The following is a 26129-nucleotide window of genomic DNA, read 5'->3' on the forward strand; positions in this document are numbered from 1 at the left end:
AGGGACTGTGAATCATATGAAATATCTATTACGAACTACAAAATTAGTATCTGCATATGGGAGATATTTCACATGAAAGACATGTTAATGATTCCATTCACATAAAAATACACGTTAGATAAAACCCTAGACTTCAGGAAACCACCGTTTATTCAGGAATGTCTGTACAGATAGGTTTGTGAGCCCAAAGGTTTGTGTTTTTTTTCCTCAGTGAACATCAGTTAGTCTAATAAAAGATATTACCTTTGTCTACATACTTGACCTCCCTCACTCACAGAATGATAATTTTAATCCTGTGATGTGCAATTGGTCGCATTTTTACCACACTGAGAATTATAAAAAAACCAATGAAGAAACTGAAGCTTACCTGGAACAGAGAAAGTATTCCTGTGCTTCAAACTGCTGTTTGGAAAATAAAAATAAATGTATCTAGGAATCATAAGCTTGATATTGCTCAGCATTATATAGTAAATAATTACTGTTCATGTCCAGGTAGGAACAATGAATCAGTTGAAGAGATATCATCAAGTAAAAAGGAGGTAATAAAAAGGAGCTTCCTCTTAAATGAAATCTGAGCAATATTGTCAGTATACAGTCACTTAAACAATATCATCTATATTTATGTTGTATACAGAAATGTACCATTTGCAGTCAAAAGTGTTTTAAAGTATGAGAGACCTCTTCTGTAGTCTAAATGGATGGTGGAGTGGAATAAATAAGTTGACTGTATTCTTGGAACATGGGGGGGCTTATTTTCATACAATTAAATATGGCAAGTTGTCCATTTCACCATTACATGCTACAGTACTCGCACATCATGGTTCTATTTTTATTATTACACTGATTAACTACACTAGAACGAGTGTATCTAGCCCATTAAGTATCAGTGCTGATAATTAAGTTCTATGTTATTGCTTTTCTTTAGAACATTTTAAATGCCTGTTTGGTAGAACAAATGACATCAAATGACAAACTATACAAATCAAGGCCAGTAAGAAATTAAATTTTTTTTCCACCTGACATGAATTTCCTTCATAGAAAGTAGGATATAGTCTGATGTTAACTCATGTATATTTTTAAAATTTCTATGAGCCAGAATAGTTGCAAGGAATGTGGCATGAAACACAGGGTCCAAGAAAAACAATATAAAAAAGCCAAAACATGCATTAATTTGAACATTCTGAATAACACACCTTTTAACTGTCCAGATTATAAATATGTACAATATGCTAGTGTTTATTTATCTTTTAAAATTCAAATATATGTTAGCAAAATCATTGCATGCCTTATTTCCACACATTTTTTCACATAAAAATCTAAAAATTATTTTATGAAGCATAAGATCATTTGACAGGTATAAAAGAACAGTTAAAACCAAACCAGTTAGAACCAAAACAGGGCATCATTATGGTGAAAATAACTTTCTTCAAAGAAAAGGTCCCCAAAGGATTATTTTGAGTAATTTTGGAAAAATGCTATGGTGATGTTTTCTTCTGCAGTTTCTTGTACCATACAGGTGCCTCTTTATTTGTCTGTAAAATAAAGAATTAAATAAATTTACTTGTGAGACAGGGAAGTCAGAAGAAAAACATGCAATCTACACTAAAGTCTCTTTCCTTCCTATGTAGTTCAGAGGGATAACTAAGTTGTTTGCTTAAATGCAAATAGATTAAAAACAAGACTTTTAAGGAATTTAAGGATTTTATTATGGCATATCTGTAGAAAAATATCCCTATTTCTAGGTTATAAAAAGAAGATTATACAGTAAGAAGTGAATTGTTTTAAAATATCTATCATAATGAAAACACGCACCAACTGTGCCATAAATAGGTTTCATTGGAAACGGCATCATCTGACTCTCCCACTTGAGAAGGGAAGGGAACTTAAAAAAAGAGATCTTAGGTGTGCCATAATTGACCAACACCTTGTGCAGCAATATAGTTCTTAAAAATTATAATTAAAAATAAAATAATTCAGCAGTTTTCTGACAGTGTAGAAAGTATTTTAATCACAGAGAATTATCTGTGAGCAACTTTGCCTTGCCTTCATAATCCTATGGGCTACTGCTACATGGTCAGGATTGCACAACATTCTTGTGGCAAATTCAGAGGTTGGTTGTATAGAGAAATAAAACTAAAGAATTGAAAGTGGAACAAGGTAAGGACTATTCTGTTTTCAGCATTGGGTATAATCTCCTGCCTTAGTGAGTACTGCCTCTTTTGTCTGTTGTCCCTGAACTCATCCCTTTCTAGTTCCATTTTCTGTCTGCTCTCTATTAATTCTTTCCTCCAAGACTTAATAACCATTCAATTTAAAAATCGACTTTATTCAGCTGGCCTTGTGGTGGGGGTTCTCATCACATTTTAATCTCCATCTTTCTCTCATTTTGAAGATTTCAGTTACAATAATAAATCTCTATTTCTGCAAGCTTTTAAAATTCTAGAAATTGACCTAAATTGGCAGGATTTTCACAGGACTACTAACTTCTTTCCACACTTAAGAAGAAACCCTGCCATCTGCCCATTTTCAGTTCCCTGCTCCAAAGTCTGAAGAGACTAGAATTTTTCAAAGAGAAATTGGTCACAATTTCTCGATGTAAAAGCATTTTTAGTAGATTACTATGCCATTTCTGTATCCCTAAATAAATCAGGACAGATTAAACACTGAAACCCTGGATCATCTACACAACCTAATCGCTAGCTCACATTTTGGCTCTGTTTCGGATCACTGAATAGCTCCGTCAAAGACAGAAGTTTGGGCAGTATGATTTAGCACTACCAAAAGGATTGTGGATGAGACAACACTGAGTGGCCTGTGTTTAGTCTCATAACACTATCCAAGCAAATTTTGAACCCCTAAAATCCCCAAATGCCCTCACATCATGTCCAAGAGACTCAATCATTTCCCACATTGTGTATTAGAAAAATAGTATCTGCTGTGCTGCAATACAAACCTTATTATGTTTAAGACACTGAATTTTAAAGTCTCCACCAGGAAAAAAAAAAAAAAGAAAAGAAAAAAAATTATACAGATATTTGGATCAAAATAGCATTTGTGCTATGCGGTGTGGATACAACTAATCTAGGGAAAGGTAGCCTCAAGAAGTGTAGGTAAGAGTCATGATTTGTTTTATGATTCAGCATTGCAACTTGGCTCTTAAATTTATCAGCTCAGACAGAGTCAGAAACTTCTAAACCATTTCCATGAAGCTTTCAAATACTAGAGGCACTAAACCTGAAGCAGGCCACTTGAAGTGTTTAAATCCAAGCATTTACTTTCTAAAGGAAGAAAACAGGGTTATAATATCAGGTATCCTTAGTAACAGAAGAGGTATCAATACTGGGCATGTATTTTTTATATTTATATATATGTACACACATTAATATACATATATACATAAATATAAGAATACATAAATACACCTATTTCCTCACTCCTGCTCCTCAATATATAAGTATACACACCCACACAAAACTCATACATGATCAGGGTAGATTTAAAATTGTATACATAATCTGTGGATCCCTGTGGCTATTAAAATTTTGCTAACCACTCTTAATATTGTAATATTATAATGGCATATAAAAAAATAAAATCTAGTTTGCTCTGAACTTAAGATGCAGAAAGTACCAAATAGCTAAATGACATTATAAACTGCAATTCATCTCATTAACATTGACCACTCCCATAAAGAGCTGTAAGTATTCATCTGAATTAATTATATATCTCCTTGACGTATGAACCCACATTTTTATTTTTAAAAATTGAGGAAAATGATCAAAAAATCTTATGGCACTTAGTCTTATCATAGTACTTACAAATAACGTTGGCTTAGGTGTAAATATGTTTTCTTCTTCATGTTCTGGCAGCAGTTTTACTAAAGGGTTTGATTTGTTTTTTGCAGTCGCACATTTTAAATCAATATGAGACGGAGGTGAATTTTGTTCAAAGTGTTTACCATGTAGACTAATTAGAATCTGTTTCATTGTGGCTAGTTCCTATAAAACCACAAAAGAACAATACTAAGTTATTCAGTAAAGTAGCATTTGAATGTATTAAATATTTACTTGTTAATAATAAATTTATATTCACCAAACTACACGTGTAAGTGGATCAGTAAATCTAACAAGCATGAACATATACTTGCCATAATTAATAAGATTACTAATTGGACGCTAGTAAAAGTAAGAAAATAAAAAAGGCACATAGGATTTATGCAACTCAAATTTTGTATTGCTTAAAGGCTGTAAAAGAGAACATTTACTATGTAATAAGGAATGCACTATCTCTTTTAACTTAACAATTTATTTTAAAAGAAGAATTTAACTTTAACTATTTAATTTAAAAGAAGTCTTTTGAATTTGTTTTGTCAGGCCAAGGGATTTTACAAATCTAATTTGAATGACTGTGACAAATTGTACTTTTCAGTGCTAGGTCTTCCACAGAAGTCTTATAAATATTACTAGAAACACGAGTGTGTCTTTATATTCAGACCAGAAAAATAAATGAAAAAACTTAAGAGGAGTTACAGCAAAAATGGGATCAGAGTAGAAAAAAAATTCTGTGAAAAATGAAAGTTCCAACTTGGGAAAAGAAAACCAAGAGCATATAAAAATGCAGACTTTTTTGGATGTTCTACTAATTTGCTTTGTAAACATTTTGAATTAATTAAAAAAGTAACCTTTTCTTACAATTTAGCTGGACAAAACAGATTATTCAAAAACTATAGTACAGTGAAAAAAAACAAACATAACATTTTGTGACATTAACTGGACATCTTTTGTCATCTTGCATCATCTAGTGCCTAACGTTCTCTCTCCCCACATGTAATGGATGTAATTACTAAAAAATAAGTTACAGAATTTAAAACATTATTTATTGTTATTATTTATTGTACTATTATTATTATTCAGAGCATTCACTATTGCAGAACCAGAACAGCAAGGTCAGCAGAAAAGCCTTTCAAAGTAAATTTTAAGATAATTTTACGTTTTATTAACTATTAATGTTTTTGTTTGCTTGCTTTTTACAAATGCAGCTGTCTTCAATAAGCAATACTGTTAATGTATTAGCATTCTATATAATTAACATTCTATCTTATCTCTCAACCAGAACAGGGTAACTTATATTTATAGCTGAATGACAAACATTTGTTATATCTTACCTATTTCTTAATGCTTGCCAGAAAACTACATTGATGCACGTTCTATTTTCATTGCGTTATTAGTAACGAGTTAAAAAAAAAACCCTCGGCCTTATTAAAATATTCCTGCCATATACCTTCTCTCTGCCCACTGCTGCCTTTAATACAAGACACAAAGTCAAAAGAATCACGTTGTTGCCTTTAAATTGTCCCACGCTAACTCAGTTATATGAATGGACGTTACACTCCACAGACCGGCTTTATCGAGTGTACAAATTGTTCTTGTATCTCAGTCATTTAATGTTAACTATTTGCATAATTCAGCCATGTGTGGTGGCATGTTGAAACAGCGTGACTGCAGAGCAGCTGTTTAAAAGGACTGCATAGTTGATGCCAACATGTTTTTCAAAGTTGTAAACTCTGCAAAGATGTTGCCAAAGCGACACATAGACAGAATTTCTCGATGAAAATAACTCAAGCAAGTATACAGCAAATAAATACGCCATCACAGGAGATTAAATTGTACATAAACAATGCTTTGACATTAACAAGTGCTGTTCCTATACTTAAACTGCGTTGTTCTGTGGACCAAATAGTTGCACGTTTGAACAAGGCAAAACCCAAAAACTGTCACGCAGATTTATTTCAGAAACAGAGTTGAAATCTGTATGTGTAGGGTCAAATTCTCTTGTGTCAAGATCCACTTGGCAGCCTAAGGTCTCCTCTACTTCACAGAATCTGTCCTGTACTTGACAGCCCTGTCTGTTTTCAGACTTGGAATAGGCTCCGGAGAGTCAGCTCTCAGACGAGATTCCCCTGTGACAGGAGAATTCTCTAATGTGAAGGAATGACAGGGAGTGGGGATGACAAATTAGCCCACAAAGAATAAAGTATTTTGGCATCACAGCCAAATTTATCGTAACAATTTAGCTAAAATTGCCTTACTATTTTTTCTAAAATCCTTCCACATTTAGTGAGAAAGACCTTAACAAACTTGGCAAAATAGCACAGGAAACACTGAATCCAACAGAATCGTTGGTATGTACTGCTAAACAAGAAAAGAAAATTGGCCCAACACATTTGCAAGAGATTTGCTGTTTTCAACCAAGCAAATTCTGAAAACAAAGTTCCGTCTTGAACTGCAATAATTTTACCCATCTCTTTAGATTTCTCTGCTGCTGAACACAATCTTAATTCTTAGCTTCGCTTTTAAGTTCTAAACAAAGTCATTAGCACTACCTGCTACTATGAGCATGTTACCGTGATTCAATAATATTTTCCAATCCTAAAAACTGTCAAGTTGTTCTAGAAAGCTCGCAAGGAAAAAGCAGATTGTGCTTAGCAGAAATATGTGAACTTGTTCCAGTATAAACAGGACCTTGTAAAAAAACGGGAAAGTAGGTATAGGGTTCAAAATGGATGGGAAGAATCTTTGGTGTAGGACATGTATTAGTTTCAGGATAAGCTATGTAAAGGAAGATGTGAAGACAAATGGATGGTTAAAATTTTTATACATTTCTACTGTGTCAAATCCACAGTCCTGTGTCCAGGCAGAGATGTGCGAATTGTTTACTTACAGTATTCACTGCAGTTACTCAGTGCACTGCAGAAACAGCGTTGCTAAAGCTCTGCATGTCCCAATTTCTCCGTGCAGGTATTTGGTCCTTGCCACGCTGGCTCCTGGACATATAAGCAAGCCGTGCTATGCAAGCTGTGTGTCACTGCCTTGAGGCTTCCAGGTCTGAGGGCTTTGGTGAGCTAGAGAGCAGTCCTTCTTGGGAGGACTATGAGTACTGACACCTCTGAGTGGGTTCACCCAGCTCCTCTGTGTGCTGGCTTTACAGCTTTGGTCTCGCTGTCCCAAGCTTCGGCAACACAAGCACCCACTCCCCACTTACACAATATTCTGTGAGATGTGGCACTGCAGTTACATGGAAAACAACGTACTTCGCAAGAAAAGGTGGGTTAAGATGAAACAAGGAAAAAATTAAAGTACGCAGCTGGTGGCACAAAACTACTGTTTATGTACGAGTGTCACCCATCCAAACAAGTATCAGGGCTACACTCTATTTTCATGGAATCAATGGTTAGAGTTGGAAGGGACCTTAAAGATCACCAAGTTCCAACCCCCCTGCCATGGGCAGGGACACCTCCCACTAGACCAGATTGCTCAAAGCCCCATCCAGCCTGGCCTTAAACACTTCCATGGATGGGGCATCCACAACTTCCCTGGGCAACCTGTTCCAGTGCCTCAACACCCTCACAGGAAAGAACCTCTTTCTAGTATCTAATCTAAATCTCCCCTCCTTCAATCCAACACTGTTACCCCTCGTCCTGTCACTACACTTCCTGACAAAGAGTCCCTCTCTGGCTCTCCTGTAGGCTCCCTTCAGATAGTGGAAGGCTGCTATGAGGTCTCCCTGGAGCCTTCTCTTCTCCAGGCTGAACAACCCCAGCTCTCTCAGCCTGTCTTCATAGGAGAGGTGCTCCATCCCTCTGACCATGTTGAAAGTCTGTCCTCAGAAACCTGATGAATTTTTGTTAAGGATACTAACCTGCTCTGCCTACCAGCACAAATGCCAAAAAACAAAGTAAAGGGCAGTGTGATACATTAAAAGGGATTTAACTCAAGCTTGTAACACCTAAATTTATGTGTCTAAACTGAAGTATCTACACATGAGCTAGGAATCTAACTTTCTGTTACAGACAGCGTGGCTTGGAAAGTGATTCAACTCTTTCAGGAATGGGTACTTATTGGTGTGTTGGCTGAATCGTTTTGCAACAACATTGGCCATATTGACTAGGTGGCTATTGACTATAACGCAAAGACGCTTACGTCACTGCAGGCACCTCCATTTAGATACCTAAATTTAGTTGTAATGAGCTGAATGCATTTCTCGCCTCACTCTCCTTATCTTTTACTCTTCGCAAACTTCTACTTCACCTAAAACAACTTTTATCCTGAATAGCCAATGTGCAATCAAAACTCCCCTTGCACACATATTTGAAGTAACGAATTGCTGCGTTAAAAAACCCTGCATTTTTAGAACAGGGATTCACACCACAGATCATCTATTCATGTAAGTTTTCCTAAACATACACAGGTTCATGCTTTAGAACAATCCAACATCCTGTGTTCCACTTATGCACATTAATTCACATTTAATGAAGATTACTTGAACTATTAAGCAATCACTGAAACTTTTACATACACAACCAGAAAGTAGCTGGAATGCAAAGTAAGTGAATAGAATGAATGGACTGAGAACAACGGGAGCGATGTAGCAGGAGGTGAGGTAAGGTAACACGTATTGCATTGTAAATAGTATCAGAAGAACTTGCTTGCTTATTTCCATTTATTTTTGGTACTGTGATATCCAACAACCTTAGTTAAAAATAGCAAAAACAATTTTGTGTGCCAATACACAAACAGAGAAGGAGATATTTAGCTATAGACAAAGAATAGGCACCAATCTTTTCCATGATGTTCATTAATTAAAATGTTTTCTGGTTTGCGATTTTTCCCTAGTTTTGCCTTGTTGATTTATTAGGCTAAATGCTATCAATCAGTGCTGTTGTTGTGGAACTCTTACAGTCTGCAATAACTGAATATCATATTAAAATCATCAAGCTTTAAAACAGTGTTAAAGGAATCAAATAAAAGAAGTGTCAATCATTTTTAAAAGGTAAAGTAAAAAAAGCAAAACAGTTGGATGCTATCTGCTCATATTACTCGTATTTCAGAAGAATCTGAGGTACACATGAGGATGTTTGATCTTGAAACAAGTAAAAATAAGTTTATTTTATTTAGAATTATTTTTACCTGTTTATTATGGATAATAGAAATAGTTCCTAGAAAAATGGAGACTGAAGATCAGTTTGGGAATACGAAGGATCAAATTTGATTCCTTCAACTAGCAATGCAACTAGAAGACAGAGATGACAAAATGCAAAAATAAGGCATGCAGCAATATAAAATATAAATGTATTTTGAGTTATAAGGGATTCTCCATCAACATTGTTTTTGTTGCCCTTTATACATGCTTAAACATACATCTAACAGAAAAGCATCTTACGTTTTCCTAATTCAGTACTGCAAAAATTCAAAATTAGTATAATATTAAATGTTATAACAAAATAATAACTTAAAATGAAAAAGAATTGCCTTACGGAAATTGCCTACGGAAAATGATTGAGGCATAAAAAGGGATGCTGTTTTATCAAGTAAATAATTGATGAAGTATATGAAAAAATTGCCTACATTAAGGACAACAGATATTTACCAAGATAGTTATTCTATTTCTTTTCAGTGGATTGTCAACAAGTATATTTTGCTTCTTATTGTCTTTATCATGTAATTATAATCAAAGCAAGAAAGAATCTTCTCTGTGCTCAAAATCTTGCAAAGGCACTTAACATTATATATGTATGTCTATAATTGTAATAAATATGTAAATTTATATAAGCAGTTAAAATGACGTATATTTATATATCATGCTCTGGAAGCAGATGCAAAATAACAGTCTCAAGAAAAAGCAACTGGTTTACAGGAATCAATTACATAAATGTCAATTCTTGTGTTTTTATGGCAGGGATGTCTTGCACCTTCAAATAATCACCATACAATGATCTTAAAAAGAAACTTCACATAGATCAAACTGAACAACTGGAAATGCTCAGTAGGAAGAGACATCTACCTTTCTAGCCTGAACATAATTCATTCTGATGGTAAATATAATGTTTTTTCTTATCACTAAAATAATCTCAGAAGAAGCCAATGGGTGTCAGGTCCATCTGTCTCCTTTCTCATGCAGCAAAGCCCATGGTTACTACATTCAGATAAATATTCTCTAAAGCAAAAGTGACCCTAACAATAGTATACACAGTTAACTGAACCTTTACCATGACAAATGGTATTCTACTTTTAGCTTTACATATAGACTTTGTGATTGCAAACTTCACCTTGGATTAGAACTCCATTTTGAAACAGAAAACTTGTATTGCGGAAGCTGAACAAGAAATTTCTGTCCTAAAAAATTTATCAGGTTCTGGCAGAACCACTGAATTTTGATGACTGACAAGCATTTCCAGAGAAGAAAACAACATAAATTTCCAGTAAAAGAATGGAAACACAGAAAAGGCCCTAAAAACTATCATCTTTAAACAAGAAAACCAATTTCACTGGCAAAACCAGAAAAATCAGCTGAAGGGGGGATAAAGAGAGAGGTTTGACTCCCTCAAAGATGCTGATGAAAACTTAAGGTCTCTTAGAATTTGTGAGCCAAGCACTAAGACGAAGATTTTCGATGCATGTCCCAACCCCCAATCTGTAAGTCTTCTGTACTGTTAAAGTATGTATGTTCAGGACCTCCTTTGGATAGCTTGTAATCCTCACTTTAACTGCCATATGGTCCCCATGTGGTTAAATTACAACTCAAAAAAAAAAAAAAAAGTATCCAGTCTGGAGAAATTTGAGAGATTACAGCACTGTCTTTAGGTCCAAGAACAGTGGACTGTACAGCTCTCCTCTCATAGAGGGGACTGGACAAAAAACTGCTTCACAAAAGACTTAGGGCACTACACCTTGAGTGCAGAGACCAGACTCTTCTCAATGTGGGAGCCAAATAGTAGGTTTGAGTTCAGCAGTTTGGTGACTATTCCGGCTATAATAACTTCTAAAATAACAACAAGAAAAACAATAGCTATAACAGAACATGCAAGTGAGGGAACACAGCCATACTGTGATGAAAAACATGTTCGTGCTAAGTCAATGCAATCTGTCTTCACATGCACATATCCTCCCGTTTAGGTAGCTATTGTAGTCTTCAAACAACAAGTCAGCACAGGGAAAAGCAGAGTTCAGAAAATGAGGTTATGGGTATGTTAAAGAATACTTATTTGAGAAACCTAAACCAGCATTTAAGAATGCTATATCCATTTAGTAGCGTTTTGTAAAGAGCACATTTCAGAAATGATTTCTCAAGTCTCTCAAGAATTCAAAGTTCATGTTCAATATACAAATGTTCTTGGGAAGACTCAGAGAAAAAAATAATAATTTTATACTTCCTGGAAAAGGATAGGGCAGAGTGGTTCAGAAGGAACCATCTTCACAGTTGTCTGTCTCAGGGTAGTCAAGCTTCATGGGCATATAAGGTGATGGTAGAGAAAATTCTAAGGATATTGTCCTCTGTGAAGTCTACGCATTTTCTTACTTAGGTCCTTCTTAGATTCCTACCGTGATTTTCTGTTAAAGTAAAGCTGTGTTAAAATAAAATTGTATCACTTAACAGCTGATGCTAAGATGGAGAGGGATCTTTGTGAGAACTCTGGTTGCAGTTCAGCCTTGGTTTGACTTCCTCACATAGACCTTTAGGTATCTTCAGTAATAATATCTAAACCTAGGCAAACTAGCTTGTTGGATTCCTCTATATAGCTGTTAGTGAGACATTCACAGGTTACAAGCTCAAGAAGTGGGACCGTGTGAATCCCAGGAGGTTCAACAAGGCCAAGTAAAGGGTCCTGCACCTGGGTTGGGGCAACCCTCAGTATCCATACAGGCTGGGGATGAAGGGGTTGAGAGCAGCCCTGCCAAGAAGGACTTAGGGGTACTGGTGGATGAGAAGCTGGACAAGGGCTAGCAATATGCAGTCACAGCCCAGAAGGCCAACTGCATCCTGTGCTGCATCAAAAGAAGTGTGGCCAACAGGTTGAGGGGGGCAATTCTGCCCCTCTACTCCACTCTGGTGAGACCCCACCTGGAGTACTGTGTCCAGCTCTGGAGCCCTCAGCACAGACTAGATATAAGGAAGAAATTTTTTTACGATGAGGGTGGTGAGACACTGGCCCAGGTTGCCCAGAGAGGTGGTAGATGCCCCATCCCTAAAAACACTGAAGGTTAGGTTGGACAGGGCTCTGAGCAGCCTGATCTAGTTCAAGATGTCCCTGCTCATTGCAGGGGAGGTTGGACTAGATGACGTTAAAGGTCCCTTCCACAGATCCAAACTGTTCTAAGATTCTACACTGAATTTTGCTGATTTTAGATGAGGATATGGTAAATCACACAACAGTGCTTGTTCTTCTTTTCTGACTACAAATTCCTAGACAATTTTCAGATGTAGACATCTACGCTACAAATTTTTAAAATTAGGCAAGCTCATTCTCTGCTACTTTGTCACTTGACTTGAGAAACAACTTTTTATCTTTACACTGGTAATACTCTTTAGTATCATTGGAATTCAGCAGATAAAATGGAGATAAACAAACAGAGCCTTCTGTACAGATTGCTGACATAGAACATCAAGTCACTGACATATTTGTGGAGAACAACAGACCAGAGGGACTGAAATATAACCTGGTTCCACCTTTCTGCATATGCAATGACTTGCATACAGCGCTTTGAAGAAAAAGTTTGAGTACTTCTCTAAGTACTTTGGAATGTACTTAGAGAAAGGAGACGTATGTGTGTCATTATCAAGAAATGAGATTCTCAAGCAAAAGTTGTACCTTGAATGTCTCCTCTTTAGAAGTACTGACAATTCACACAAAGAATTATTTTAGAACTGTTCTTCACAGGTTTTATTTCTGCCAAACAGCTAGAGAAGCATTGCAGAAGGGCTCTAGCCTATAACCTGGAATGAACTATTTGTCTCCCTTTTTTGTTTGAAAGTGGAAAAAAGACCAACACTATTAGCACAGAATTAACCAGACTGTACATTAGTATCAATGATGACAAAATGTGAAATAGTAGAAATACACTACAGAAGTTCCATTTCAACACGACAGCAAAATGAAGCAACTGATAAGTCAGTCCATTCCGCTATTTATGACTGTAGATGGATAGGATGCAGAGGCATGAATGGTGCAAATTTGGCTTCAGTGGAATGTTCTGGGCTTGTGCTTATCAGGAGTAGAACCTACATGCGTAACAGAGCTCAAAGAAGATTTTAACAATCACCTATGCAATTGAGAAAACATCAGAAGTCATGCTTTAATGCCTCATGTAAAGCAGAGTGTATTTGACATAGTTCCATCCTCAGTTGCAGTTGTACTGGAAATATCAGAAGTCAGCAAGAATTCTGGTATGACGTTTGCACATATGGTCATCTCAGGCACACGGATACACATTGTAAAGCTGGAAACTGGAAGACAGTATGAAATGTCCTGATCAAACAAATGAACCTGATAACCGGGCGATGGAAAGATGCCAGACCATATGCAGGATGTTGATAGCTTCTCTGCACTATGCTTAATTCGGGAGTTCTCTCTACCCCAGTGCATATAAAACCTTAAAATGAACTGACGGATCTGTGACTATATGGATCTACAAACTACCAGTTTTATAAGGTGAATGCATTAGAACTGTGGCAACAATAAAATGGCCCAGTCATTGCAGCGAACAGCTTCTGTCTTTTTGGATACATAAAAACCTCTGCCTGTTTCAGGAGGATCTTGAAATTTGTTTTTAACAGTTAAATCTTTCTAACTTCTTAAGAAAAATAGGAAATAATTTGCCTCATAATTCAGAACTTGCATGTCAAATTTTGACTTTTTTTTCCCACTTTTTGTATTGAAGATCAGAAACATATTTGATATTATAACTAGGATTAAATCCCCAAATATTTTTTAATCTGAGACACTGTGACATTCATTTACTCAAATTCAAGTTTAATAAAAAATATGCTTTCTTGAGTAAGTTCTACTTACAGGAAGGAGATGCTAAAAATGATAATGTATCAAGACAGCCTTATTCACGTAAATGATTATGTAGACATTCCTGTATTTTCTGAGAAGGTAACACTTTAGTTTGATTCTCCCTGTCCTTGGTATGCCTTACAGAGTATTTAAATTTACTTTCTTGTTGGTAATATTCAAATGCTATCATAAAGTGAATGAAAGCAGAAATTTTACACAGCTGGATAAGCAGCAGAATGTGATGGAAATATTCACAGCCAATACAGGAAAAATTGATACAACAAAAAACTGGTTAAATGTTCAAAAAATCTGAACAATTTCAGATTGCTCAACAGCCAACGATTTATCGTTTAAATGTTTATCACTTTAACTGATTCTGGCTCTCTCAAAAAGATACAATTTAAAATACGCATGCCAATTCCATCCCATGCTTCATGAAGAAGTTGCCTTTTGCCTATGAAACTTTCTATTTTTGAGAGCAAAAAATGTATTTATATTTGACTTTTATTAATCGACATTACTAAACCATGTGTTATTACCATGGTTTCTAAGATTCTAAAAAAAAAAAAAATTGTTGAGTACAAATCACCATTTAGTACAAAATTGTTTAGTGTATGCCACTGTGAATGGAAAGATAATTCTTTAAAGAATACATATGAAAACTAGGAAGACATTCTGAATAATACAACTCCAAGAAAAGAATGAATGGACCCAGCTGTTAAGTCCTTCCTCTTCCTAAATTCAGTACTATTTGGAATTCAAGTTTTAGTAAAGCTTGACAGCAACAAAATAGATAACAAAAAGGAGAAACACTGCTTAGGAGCATATTTTCCCTTGTAAAAAAATGTGCCAGAAACTTCTCTACACTCATTTAGCAATGTAAATGTCACTTTGTTTCTCCAAGCTTTAAGCTGAGAATAGCTCCAGGGCTTACTTGTGATGCAGAAATGTCCCTGTAATCTACTTAGAAAACATGCAGAACATTAATAGAAACTAGAATCTTGGAACATAAACGTAGCATAAGAAAAATGATAATTACTCTGTGGCTTAACATTTAAAAAGAGAGCTAAGCATTGTACATCAGCATTTTTTTTTTATATAAAACAAGTTGCAGCACATAGATGAGCAGGAAGTCATTCGCTTTAGAAACACAAATAATTTTGACATTATCTTGTACAATCTTTTTACACAGAAAAGAGGGGAAAGAGGCAGAGCTAGAGATTGTTTGAAGGCACCTGTTACCAATCACTTCTTTTCAGTCGTGTCTTCCCAACCCCTGCAGATACCCCTTCCTTCCCCTCTCTCCCAACAAAGCAGTTTTCTCCTTTTATCCACTAAGCTTCCATCCCTGATTAAACACGTACTGCCCTCCCACTTCTGCCTCCAGAGCTTTTTATGAGCCTCTGAACTTCTCTCTACCTCTGTTTTTCGCAGATGGCAGCTGTTGCTACTCTCCAGGTTCCTAAATCCAACACATTGGCTTTCTGTCCTAGGTTACTTCTAGTCAGCCTTCTTCAGCATAACTTAATTACGGCTAAGGACAGTATTAGCCATACTTTAAAGTATGACTAATAGTGAAATGCTGAAAACTCATCTGGAATCCTCAAGGTCATTGCTGAGATGAAATGAAACTGAGGGAGTAGAGAATTTAGCAGTGAGGGGCATTCCCCAAGGGGAATACAAAAGTAAGAAAGACAAACATGAGAATATAGGAGTATCTGGTCACGGTAAGGTAAAGCACAAATACTTCAGGAGACTTTGCTTCTCCTCAAAAGAGGAAAAAAAGAATAAAAGCACCTCTATTTTCTTTCATTTTTGTAGGTGAGATAAGGGGATAACTATTCAGAAGTAAAAGGGTTTTGTGCAGGATACTGGCATGAGGTGAATATGGGCAAGCACAGATACTACTAGATTCTCAGACTCTGGAAACATTAAAATTTTGGAACAATGTCATAGAATTACAATCATTTCTGATAATTCATGTGGCCATGTTTAATGCCCAACATTCATGAAGATTTATATAACTCCTCGGGAACCTCAGCCTGATCTTTTATAGAAGCTCTCTGAAAAACTCTTAGAGCTATTAACAAACTATGCATATCCTAATAGGTCTAATTAGTAGCTGGTCCTCCTGCTTGATCATGTGGACTCTGTCCAATATTACACACACTTGGAAAATGCATTTAGCAACCATTTATTAAAAAGGAATAAAAGTAATTTTCTAAATTTGAAAGATAATGCAATAGCTATTTTCTGTTCTTAACACCACCTTTCTCTCTCATTTGTTCTTTTTCTCTATTCTTACTTACTACCTACACAAAGCTGCCTTATGTTTATCACCTTTTTTTGCACCGCATCAGATCCTCTGTTTGCTTGGACAAAACAAGCTACAGTTTTAATGTCACTCACAGAAGAGCTCCAGCCTGCTGTGATTTTTTTTCCTTTTTTTTCAGCTAAAAGAAAAAACTTTTTAAAATGATTTTTTTTTAAAGAACTAGCTGAAAATAAAGAATACTAGGATTCTGTAAAAGTAGCCAATGATAGCAACACCCGATCTGTCTGGATGTATAACGACTGCGGAGCAGAACAGTGCCAGGACTGAACTGGGGCACCGAACCCTGGCAACCTACACTGCATAAGCATTATCTTTCTCCCTGGCTCTGTTCTGGATGATTTCAACTATCTGTCACCTAGATGTGATTCTAGACACAGTACATTCCTCGGACTGCTCTTAAAAAGAAGGATGGGTGAAGTTGAACCTGATTTGTCTTCTTCGGTTCTGTATAGTTTCCCAGTACTCTCCCAGCTGGCTTTGCATACTCAAGCACGTCACATGCCTTCAAGTCATATCGAACGCTTACATTATTTCAGGTACTGTGAATTCAAGCAAAAAATCCAACAGAAATAACGGCTCAGTGTTAAGGTAACATAACCATCACATGGGCCTAGAGGAGACTGTCGTGGAGACAGCTAGCCTGGTCTGGAGCACAATAGCTGCAAGGAGTACGGAACAAATCTGGCTGTGCCACTTAGTTCCAGGAACAGAAGTAGTCCCTGGCCTTTAATAGCACAGATATGACTTCTAAAATAAAGACTCAAACTAAGAAACATTATTGCAAAGTCTTCATGTAATATACAGGTGCGTGCATATTGATTTTGAAAACAAAATATAAAATATCTATGCTACAGTTCAAATAAAAAAATCACCAGATTTCATTTTTAAGAGACTCACAGGACTTTGGAAAATGGTCTTTTTCAGGAGACATGGATTAAAAAATGAATGTAAATTCTCAGAATGATACAAAGTGAAAACATAATTTGTTTGTGAAACTACTTCCAAATAACAATCAGTTCATAGATAAGAAGCTGACTTCGAGAAAAGAGTTGATTTGTGTCTAGTTAGGAAAAATAAACACTAAGGAGATCTTCTTTTTGGGCTTTTGAACTGAAATATGTAAGGACAGAAGAATGGCTGTGATTAAGATACTGTATTAGGACACGTGAACTCTTAACCTCTACCACAAACTCTGAGGAGTTTTGGGCAAACCACCATTTCTTTCATTGCGGTTGTAACTTCTGCAAAACAGGAGTAATCATACTTCTGTGCTTTAAGTTGTTAGGATAATATTTGTGAGATGTTCGGTTACTGTGGTGAAAGCCAGACAAATAGTGAGTTACAAACAGGATTATTTTGACATATTGTTAAGAAAACCTGAAAACGGAGAAGAGATGCATGGTAGTAAAAGAAAAACATAGGTTTCCTCAGAACTGGTGAGTTATACATCAGATTTGGAAAGCTTTTGACCTGCCAATTGGAAAATAAGTTCAACGTAACAGTCATTTAGGCAATTAGCATTTTGGTAGACTATTCTGAGCAAGAACAGCTCAGTAAGAGTTTTTTATATTTTAATATGTTTTAAAAACAATAGGAGCTTGCAATGGCTAACCTAAGTAAATTTTAATCTGGTCTCAGTGAAGATTCATGCCAATTCAGGTACACGTATTTAGACAGATTTAGCACTCAAGTCAGTTAGAACGACACAAAAATTTACTGACATAAGCTAACCTGATTTAAGTAAACGAACAGCAATCAAACTACATGTGTTTGTATCCATTTAACTGACTGATATCAAGTAGGTTGTAGGTTTATTTAAACTACTACTACACATTTTCTACTTTGTCCCACAGCAGATAGCCAAAGCCTGGTTTCTGGTTGCTAACTTCCCTTGAAGAGCTTTGGCACAGTAACACATGAATGTGTCAATAAGGCAGGTGACTAGTTCAGCAAGTTTACATTCTATCACTTGTATGCACAGCTGCTTATGCCCCGCAAGTGCACAGATGTGTAAAGGAGATAAAAATATCAGCAGGTTTTCATATCTTTTTAACCAGTATATAATATTCATGTGCTGGTAACTAATCATGTCTGCATAAGCAATTGCATTATAGGAAATGAATGAGAATTATAAACAGCCTTCATTTGCACCATTTATGTCATAAAATTTTACCCTTTTGTTTCTTACTGGAATACTTTCAAAATATCTGTTTTACTTTTATAGATTAAAATTCAGTGTATTGCCAGGCTGCATTGCACACAGGTGATTTCAAGCAGTTTAAAAAAGGTTAGTGTAAATTAACTCCCTTATATTCATACAAAGTGAAACTGATCTTAGCACTTAGAGGAATACCTATTTAAAGCTTTCTATTGGTATCTCTTACACCACTGTCTCATTTTTGTTTCTTTTCATGCCTCCTAATATATTTCGATTTAAAACATAGAAAGAACACCTCCATTTGTTATACTTGCTGGCTGTGGTTTTTTTTCCCCCCAAAACCCCAATGGATTATGAACTCCACATGAAAAATATAAACAGCAGTTTATTAATTTTCAACAGTTTAGAAGTCAGTTTCTGCTCTCTGCACTTTGAGTCAGAAAAGCTAAAATAGATTTAATATTGCATTTTATTGTTTTTCTTCACTATGATATGTCTGCATCTTAAATATCTGAAGAAACAGTAAAATGCCATACATCAAAGCATAGCAAATTTATAACCTCTTAAATGTAACCTCAGAAAATGATTACTAAAATTTCTTGCCAAACATCTGAGTGCTGACAGACTGCCCTTCCAAGTTTTCATCTGAAGTTTGCAAGCCAATGGATAAAGTCTAAAATTGCACTTCTGATGTTCCAAAACACTAACAACTGTATCAAGCATGAAAGGCAATGGAAGTGCCAAGATCACAGAGCTCACGGTAAATATTTCTTTTAGTCAAAGGCTGACTGTTGGAAGGAAAAAAAAAACCACCCCAAAAAAACACAGATAAAAGGAATCATGGATCAAGAGGTTCAGCTAAAAAGATGCAGTGGATTCATCCCAGTTAATTTTAGCACTTAGAGAACTGCATTTTGGCGCCTTTAAGTGATAGACTCCCGTTATATGCACAAAGGATAAAGTTTGGATGCAGATGAAGGATGGCACAGAAGCTTGGTGTGCTGTATTCAACAGTTTTGGACACAAAATGCCCTCATTTTCCCAGGTAAGTAACATTGGCATATAAAAATTTTTACTTGCTCTTTTCATTGCTGTACCCTTTCCAAAGGTGATTGAAACTGCTAACCTAATGGACAGCAATTCACTTTTGTGGTTTTCTTCTTTTTGGTCACGTTAGGTTTCCGTTTAGTGACCTGAACGGTCCCAGCGTTAGAGATGTGTCAGAGTTGGTGCAAGAGGAGGAGAGAGAAGGAGAATCACAAGCAAAGAGGTAAGGCAGGGTTATAGCTATTGAGTCAACTCAGACATAATGTACAATTTAATCTTGATTTATGCTTTGACAGAACATGCTTCTTACTCGTGCTCCCCTGACTATACATAGACCCAAGGGCAACAAGGATCTGCATTTGGGGGTATAAGGTAAGTGCTGAAGTTACAGTGGGAAGAATCAAGACCACAAGTCTTTTTTTTTTTTTTGTATGGTTTGGATATCCACAGTTAAAGATAGAGGGTCAAAAGTGTAAAGTTCAGCTGATTAAAAAGAGAACGCGGGCTACAAATAATAATGCAAAATAAAAAAAAATCTGGATTTGAAATATCCTTTTTTAAAAAAATGAACACTGTTTACTGGAAGGTTATTAACAGGAGACCCCATTGTTCCTCCAAACAATGTTTTATGCTCTTCTGATGGATCTGGAAAAACAATTAAAAGTCTTATTGGTTATCTAGACAAAACATATAAAATGTCTTAGTCTGAAATCAGCTGAAAAATTTGGCTGTACTAACTGTAACTAACTGCTATTATGCATTAAGGGGTTTACAAATGGCATCACAATACCGCGTACCCCAGTTCCTTCTGATAGCTCAAAGGTGGCAGCAGCACTGTGAAGGCTTTATTATAAATCTCTAAAAACATAATCTCAGCATCATCCTGGATACTGATGATTCATGGTAACACCATTGAACTCCACGTCAAATAAGTCTGCATTTGTCCATATGAAGAAGATAAGAAATTTTACCGTACTAGTCAATTCTGAATGATCTAAATGATAAGCTAGATTAAGAAGTTTTCCACATTCATTTACTAATTAATTCAGAAAAAAAAGTAACAGAAGGTCAAGAAACAATTAAGAATTTGGGCCAAGAATATAGCCTAAAAAAACAAAAGCTTTTTTTTTCCTGTATGCGTGCATCAAACCTTTTTAGAATATGTATAGTCAAATGACCAATTTTCACTTTGATTATTATACTTTGCTGTGGGAAATTATCATCAAATTAGGTTAGTCTACATAATTTGACATAATGAACTATTTTATTACATGATTATCTAGTATCATTTTTTCCCCTGTAATAAAAGACCTCACGTAAGAACCCTATATGAATTCTTCCAAGATGAAAAAAGTAATATTTAACTTTTTTCTTCCAAAATTAAAATACGTGAAAAGGGAGTAAGATTAAGCATTAATGTATTTTTTTAATCTTAAAAGTGTATAAAATGCCGTAATTATCTCCAAAGCAAGCTTTATGAATCCAGCTGATATCACAAGCAGATAAAAATAAAAAACCCCAACCCCGCAAACTCTAACGTTTCATTAAAAAGAGTTAATACAGTCTGGGACCACACAGGCTGGAATACCTTAAGTCAAAACTATGTACTTACTGAAACACGTTGCTGTAAGACAGCATTAGCATTTTTTTGGCATTTTGCTTGTACTTTTAACGTAAGTAAACTTCAATTTATGTTAACTATAAATATCTTGGATTTATCTATTCAAGAATTCTAATGTTTTTACTTGCAAACACAAGGGCAAGAAAGTAATGACAGTTTATCATGTACCATGACTAAACAAGATTGATATTAATCATATTACCTGATAGCATGTACAGAACATATAAAACCATAATTCATATTTTTTCAAGTTGCATATATCTATATTTACAGATTGCATATTGCTTTTAAAAACACATACCTTGTCTAAATGAAGTCAAGTCTTTATTAGCCCAAGATTAGAAAATGTGGATTACCTTTTTCTATTCCTAGGGATGTTTACTGTGAAATTGTGAATATGTTCTGCATATTTAATTTTTTTATTACAATGGCAAAAAAAAATTAGTTGAAGACTAATTCACTGTAGACTAAGTTGCCCTATCCTGTAGAAAGTATTCAACACATGAGATAATTGCCTTTTAGAGAAATTCATGAACTGTGAGACTACTGGAAGAGGTCTGCATTAAAAGTGAAAAATAAAAGGCTGCATTAGGAATCAACAGAAATGACAACAGACAAACATACATACACATTTTTATTTTCATACATTTTCCGAAAACAACTTCATCTTATTTTTGTATTTCTTAGGGCTTTTTTGTGCCTCATACTGGCATTTAATAATTTTCTTCCCCCAAACGTGCAACTTCTAATGTTTGTTTTTCAGTATTTATATCCGTTTCTGCATAGGTGACTTGAAAAAACATTATCACTGTTAGGTAAAACAATATGACTAATATGGCCTATTTTTAAAAGATACAGAAAGAAATCTGACAAACCTTTAATAATTTTGGAAATATTTGCTCAATTTCTTAACATCTAGGGTACGAGGAATATTCAAGATGAAGCCTGTTTCAGACTCAAGTATTTACTTTCTTTTTTCTAAAGCCTGCCTCACTCTGCTTTGCTTGCATTGCTGGCCACAGTCTGAAAATTTTAAGTGGTGAAACGACACAAAGAAGCAAACTGCTGCGTATCAGGAGCAGTTTATGTAGGGTGTCATAGGGGCTAAAGTTGTTTGGATATAAACAATGTCGCATAGCTCTGAGGTAGAAATGTTAGAGTTTTCTTACAAAACATTGTTAAATTTTATCTTGTCACTTTCTACTGATTTTAACCAGCTGCAATGCACGTTGGTTGATATGACACTACCAAAACTAGGCACCCAAAGTGTAACTATTTGAAAGCACAACTACTTGGGAGCAGCGCTACTTGGGAGAGGAGTAGGAACAGGAAATTTTGAAAGAAATTAATTTGAAATTAGCCTACCGAGGGCCTATCATATTAAAACTTCAGAAAATTCGCTACCTGTTTATACAATTTAGTCATGTTTCCTCAGAGTATCTTTCATTGCATTAATATAATGATTTGATAATGCGTTAATATAATAAGGCTTATAAATGACCTATAAAAGCTTTAAGTGTTTTCCATTACATTAATAGAGACCAGTGGGTTTCATATAAACAAACAAAAAAAAAGGACAAAAAAAAAAAAGGCACAAAAAAAAGAGAAAAAAGCAACCCCAATTATAACCCAAACTGAACATTTGCTGTAGTCTCAGTCTTGAATCTGAAATTTAAATATACAATGTGGATACAGAAATAAGAGCTACCAAATTATTACTTCTGCTGCACCTACAGATGATCCTGCCAGGTCAATGACACCTGCAGGTTACTGTAGGGAGGCATGTTCAATTACTCTCTTCTGTAATTAGACTATTTTAATCTCTATCCATAGAGCTTCACAAGCACTACAATCAATTCAGAGAATTAAATGCAAAACCTATTCTAGGAGGAAGCTGCCTCAGACAAACACACAGTGCGATTCAGCACAGAAAGTAAACAACTTAAGAACTTGTTTTCTTTTTAGTTTTAAGGTGATTGTTTCATATTTGACATCTATACTCAGGAATAGGATTAGTACAGTTTTCACTAAAGTTGAAGCTCACTTAGACTCAGCTGTCAGTGAAATTGTTTTGCTTCGGTTCTAAAAAAAAGTGGCTTTGTAATGGGTCAGCAGAGACAAACTGGTTTGGACCAATTCATGACACGGAGTTTGGTTTACTGATCTAAGAAGGGAATTTGGGAGAGTAGCAAGGAAAGGAGACGAAGGAGAACAGTTTTCAAGGTGGAGTGAGAGGACTTCAAGAGGTGCATAGATAGTCGGTTTTCTATGGATATAATGGTATTAGAATAAGTGATGACGCAATCTCAGGATAACTCAGGGAAGTTGCAGATTCCTTGAAAGGAATCTGCCCATCTCCTCTCTTCCCAGTCAGAGAATGGAAAGGTTATTTTCAGAGAACTATTGATATAATGACTCTATGATGATCTTTCTGAACAGGTAACTGGCTATTTAGGTCCCATCACTGTGTATGTAACTTGCATTGTTTTTCCTCACATTCATAATTTTTGATTCACTAACGTATTTTCTCTGGAAATCCTTGCCAAATCATTCAGCAACTCTGGGAGATCATTTAACAGCTGCTCATGGTCAGCTTTGGGTTTAATCTTCAGTATTCTGTTGCTTCAGCAAACTTTCCATATTACTATTCACTCTTTTTCACATCATTTGTGTACAGAACTCCTTAGGTAAACGTCATTTATTTCCATCCTTTGTTTCAGGCATTTAACCTGAGGAAAAATTTTCACTTATACTCCATGACATGTCAGTTTCTTAAGATTGTTTAGAGAGAAATCTTGACAAAAGCCTTTTAGGAATCCCCATACACTGCATTTGTCTAAACAGCAAGAATTCTCATACTTTTAGATCTGAGAACATACTCCAGAAGCATCCTGACTCCTTGCTGGGAGGAAACGCAGATAAGTATATAGAGAAGTACCCTGACTCTTGTCTGGGTGAATACCTCCTGTTTCCTCTTCCCAAATCCTATTTTGGAGTTGAAAAGAAACTCATGCGTGTGTACTGGCAATGAATTGTGCAATGCTTTGTCCACGTTTTTGGACTCAGTGACTGGGGAGCAGGGAGAGATCCTGGGTACATGGCCTGTGGTACATGCAGGCCATGCAGATTACATCTGTATCAACTTTATCACCTTTATCTAAATCATAGAATCACAGAATGGTTAGAGTTGGAAGGGACCTTAAAGATCATCTAGTTCCAACCCCCCTGCCATGGGCAGGGACATCTCCCACTAGACCAGGTTGCTCAAAGCCCCATCCAGCCTGGACTTAAACACTTCCATGGATGGGGCATCCACAACTTCCCTGGGCAACCTGTTCCAGTGCCTCAACACCCTCACAGGAAAGAATTTCCTCCTAATATCTAATCTAAATCTCCCTTCTTCCAATTTAAAACCATTACCCCTCGTCCTGTCACTACACTTCCTGACAAAGAGTCCCTCTCCGGCTCTCCTGTAGGCTCCCTTCAGATATTGGAAGGCTGCTATGAGGTCTCCCCGGAGCCTTCTCTTCTCCAGGCTGAACAACCCCAGCTCTTAAATACTTGTTAAATGCTTGAAAATGCTGAACAGTTTGCTGGGCACATCTGTTGTACGCATAAGAAAAGAAAGAACAGTGAGACTAAGTCAACAGAGAGAATTTAGCAACTGAGAGTAAAACTGAGAGCCTCCTGAGTGCCCGACAGACACTGTCACCTGTCTTTCTGAAAACTACACAGACCAAAAAACCCAACAAATCAAACCAAAGTAAACCATTTTTTCCCCCCATGGTTTAAGGCTGAGGAGACAAAAAAAACCCAACAACCACACTTATGGTAGTAATGCTAAAAGAGGAAGATTACCTCACGGTGATTTAGAAGTCTCTCCAAATCTGCTGCCATTTGATTCTTGACACGCAGCAAAGCTGTCTTTTCTTTATTTAAAAGACTGGTAGAAAGAGGATAGGAAATGCAGTAATAGCAACAGATAATCTCTTTTAATCTTGTATTCTGGCTGAAACATGCATTTTCTACAGCTAAATACTGGCAACAATGAAAATCTGCTCAAGTAATTGTATCAAATGATTCTTCTCTATGTTCAAGCATTGGAATTTTTATAAATGGGCCTGAATGCACGGATACATACAAAATCTTATTTTAGTCAAACAAGTACTATTCATAATCTCCATAAAATATGGGTTTTTTTAATTCTCTGAAGGGCACTTTAAATTATCAGAATCTTCTATTATTATCTCTTGGTTTCTTCTAGGCAAAATGAGCTCATTTTATAAGCAAAGTAAGGCTCCTATATCTACACTTCGTGGATTTCTTTGTTGTATGCATCAGTAGTAGCAGCACGTGCTGTTCTCTCAGCATCACCTCTTTTGATACTACTGTATTTAGAATTCAACAAATTCTACTGTATGTAGAAAATATAAAAAAAATACAAGGAAGAAAAACATCCAACTCTCCTTTTTAGCCATGTAATTTCTGCAGAAATTCTAAGTGTATTTTGCCATTTTTATTTCATATTTCAGGAGAATGTATGGGATCAAGTTTGTCTTGTGAACCAAGTATGAGAACTTTTTTTGGCATGAAGGCTTGCTGTTTATTTGTTCTTTGTTTTCTTGGTAATAGAATATGAACATTCAAAATGTTTAGCATACACATTCTGATTCTAGGCAGCAATTCTAATATAATTAAATGCATTTTCATATTTAGTCCCAACATCAGTTTTCAACAATAAACTTCAGACTGACGCATACATAATGCCAGTATATAATACAGTTTGTTAAAATAGCCACAGAGATTATCTTGGAAGACCAATGTTATATATGCCATTATCATGACTTAACTAAATAGGCTGTACAATATAAACTATACCATAAATCAAGAACTACGCAAAATGCAATTCTGCATATGGGGTGCAAATATGTAGTACTAAATACAGGTCAGGAGTTCAAAAGCAAATATATTAAAATTTTATAAATGGAAGGGAGCAATTAAATACACTGCAAACACAAATTATTTAATATTTCCAGTATTTAATCCAGAAATGATGAACAAAATAAATCAACCTTTTCTTTAACTGAATGTGTATCATCCGCTTGTTTCAAATAAGCAACATCATCCTTTGCCC

At 35.8% G+C, this 26129-nt stretch overlaps 1 protein-coding gene across 2 annotated transcripts in view; it reads right to left on the reverse strand.

The window, feature by feature from the left end:
- Positions 1-1211: 1211 nt before the first annotated feature.
- Positions 1212-26129, reverse strand: part of PIBF1 (progesterone immunomodulatory binding factor 1) — a 119148-nt gene continuing 94230 nt past the window's right edge. For both annotated transcript variants that reach the window (XM_074153248.1, XM_074153238.1), the window contains 3 exons: positions 24854-24938; positions 3819-3998; positions 1212-1532 (listed from right to left, as the gene is read on the reverse strand). In XM_074153248.1, the coding sequence (XP_074009349.1) occupies positions 1476-1532; positions 3819-3998; positions 24854-24938 (322 nt within the window). In that variant the 3' untranslated portion in view covers positions 1212-1475. The remainder of the gene's footprint in view (positions 1533-3818; positions 3999-24853; positions 24939-26129) is intronic.

Source organism: Numenius arquata, chromosome 1, assembly GCF_964106895.1.
Source record: "Numenius arquata chromosome 1, bNumArq3.hap1.1, whole genome shotgun sequence".
Classification (NCBI taxonomy): domain Eukaryota; kingdom Metazoa; phylum Chordata; class Aves; order Charadriiformes; family Scolopacidae; genus Numenius; species Numenius arquata.